The sequence below is a fragment of the Anarrhichthys ocellatus genome, unplaced genomic scaffold (genome assembly GCF_004355925.1).
Source record: "Anarrhichthys ocellatus isolate YVR2014 unplaced genomic scaffold, GSC_Weel_1.0 scaffold10, whole genome shotgun sequence".
NCBI lineage: Eukaryota > Metazoa > Chordata > Actinopteri > Perciformes > Anarhichadidae > Anarrhichthys > Anarrhichthys ocellatus.
Genome location: NW_022280040.1, coordinates 6,015,889 through 6,016,991, shown reverse-complemented (window position 1 = coordinate 6,016,991; position 1,103 = coordinate 6,015,889). Strand labels below are relative to the sequence as shown.

The 1,103-nt window shown below is 49.4% G+C and overlaps 2 protein-coding genes across 2 annotated transcripts in view; one reads left to right on the top strand and one right to left on the bottom strand.

Annotated features, from left to right (window-relative positions):
• The window catches only part of rnf32 (ring finger protein 32), a 27,002-nt gene that overhangs the window by 12,390 nt on the left and 13,509 nt on the right, over positions 1-1,103 (bottom strand). The gene's annotated exons all lie outside the window — the stretch shown is intronic.
• lmbr1 (limb development membrane protein 1) overlaps positions 1-1,103 on the top strand; it is a 27,896-nt gene that overhangs the window by 22,133 nt on the left and 4,660 nt on the right. Inside the window, exons 13-14 of the mRNA XM_031849909.1 lie at positions 384-457; positions 727-817. Of these exons, the coding sequence (XP_031705769.1) occupies positions 384-457; positions 727-817 (165 nt within the window). The remainder of the gene's footprint in view (positions 1-383; positions 458-726; positions 818-1,103) is intronic.

Genomic DNA, 1,103 nt, shown 5'->3' with positions numbered 1-1,103 from the left:
TTTTGTTGTTTTCATGTTTTTAGCTTGCTTTAGCCTGTACACTCTTCTTAAGCAATGTGCCGTTTTTTGTTTGGACACCTGTTCACATACTGTATGATCGACAGTGATTTGAAAAGAGCCTCTTTCATCTTGTTCCATTCATTACTTAGCCAATTTGATTCTGTCCTTCTCAAGTGGGGAAATTCTTCATGCACCGCATACTAACTTTGCAGGATTTCTGTAATTGCATGTGCGTGTGTCTGGGTGTGTGTGTGTGTGTGCGTGCAACGGCCTGCAGTGCCGTCGTTTCCCATTTTCTGTTTTTATTTGTGATGTGTTTATTTGAGATCGGTGTTTGAGGGCACTGAGTAACCCCGTCTTCCGTCTGTGTCTTCATCTTCCAGGACCGAGGCATTGGGAACACCTCTCTGTCCACGTTTGGCTTGGCTCAGGCGGTGCTGGAGATCATCCTCATGTTGTATCCTTTAAGTGACCCCCCCCCCCCCCCTCCATTGTTTGTGGCCAAAGTAGCATGCTTCATGGCCAAGAGCAACATTGTCAAGCCAGCTTTGTTTACCCAGGACATAGTTCAGCCGGACACCTTCCGGAAGACATGTTGTGCTGTTTCGTCACCTTTTATGGTAGCTGAAAAGGTGCAGATTAGGAATACTTAAGAGGGCGACTCAATGAAGCGGCTTTGCTACCAGCGGAGAAGTGTTTTTGGTCCTTGATTGATTTGCTCAACAGCTACTTGATGGTGTCCTCTGTCGTTGGCTTCTACAGCCTGCGAGTCTTTGAGGGACTCACTCCTAGGAACGATGACACAACCATGACAACGGTAAAGATGGGATGGGAGGCCGGGGGGGTGTGGGGTGAAGTGGGGGCAAGGGTGCCGAGATCGCTCCTAAGGTGCCGATGTGTTTGGGACCCCCTGTGTTTCATCTATTTCCCTTCTCTCTCACTCTCCTACTGCTCACTAACGTTTTCCTCAGGGCCCCCTCAATGGCTTTAGTTGATCTGTCCAATATTTGTTTGTGGGTTGCGCAAACACTGGCAAAGTGCAAGCCCCTTTCTTGTACATCACAGGGAGAGTTGGGGGTTTTGGGGGGGGGGGGGGGGGGGGG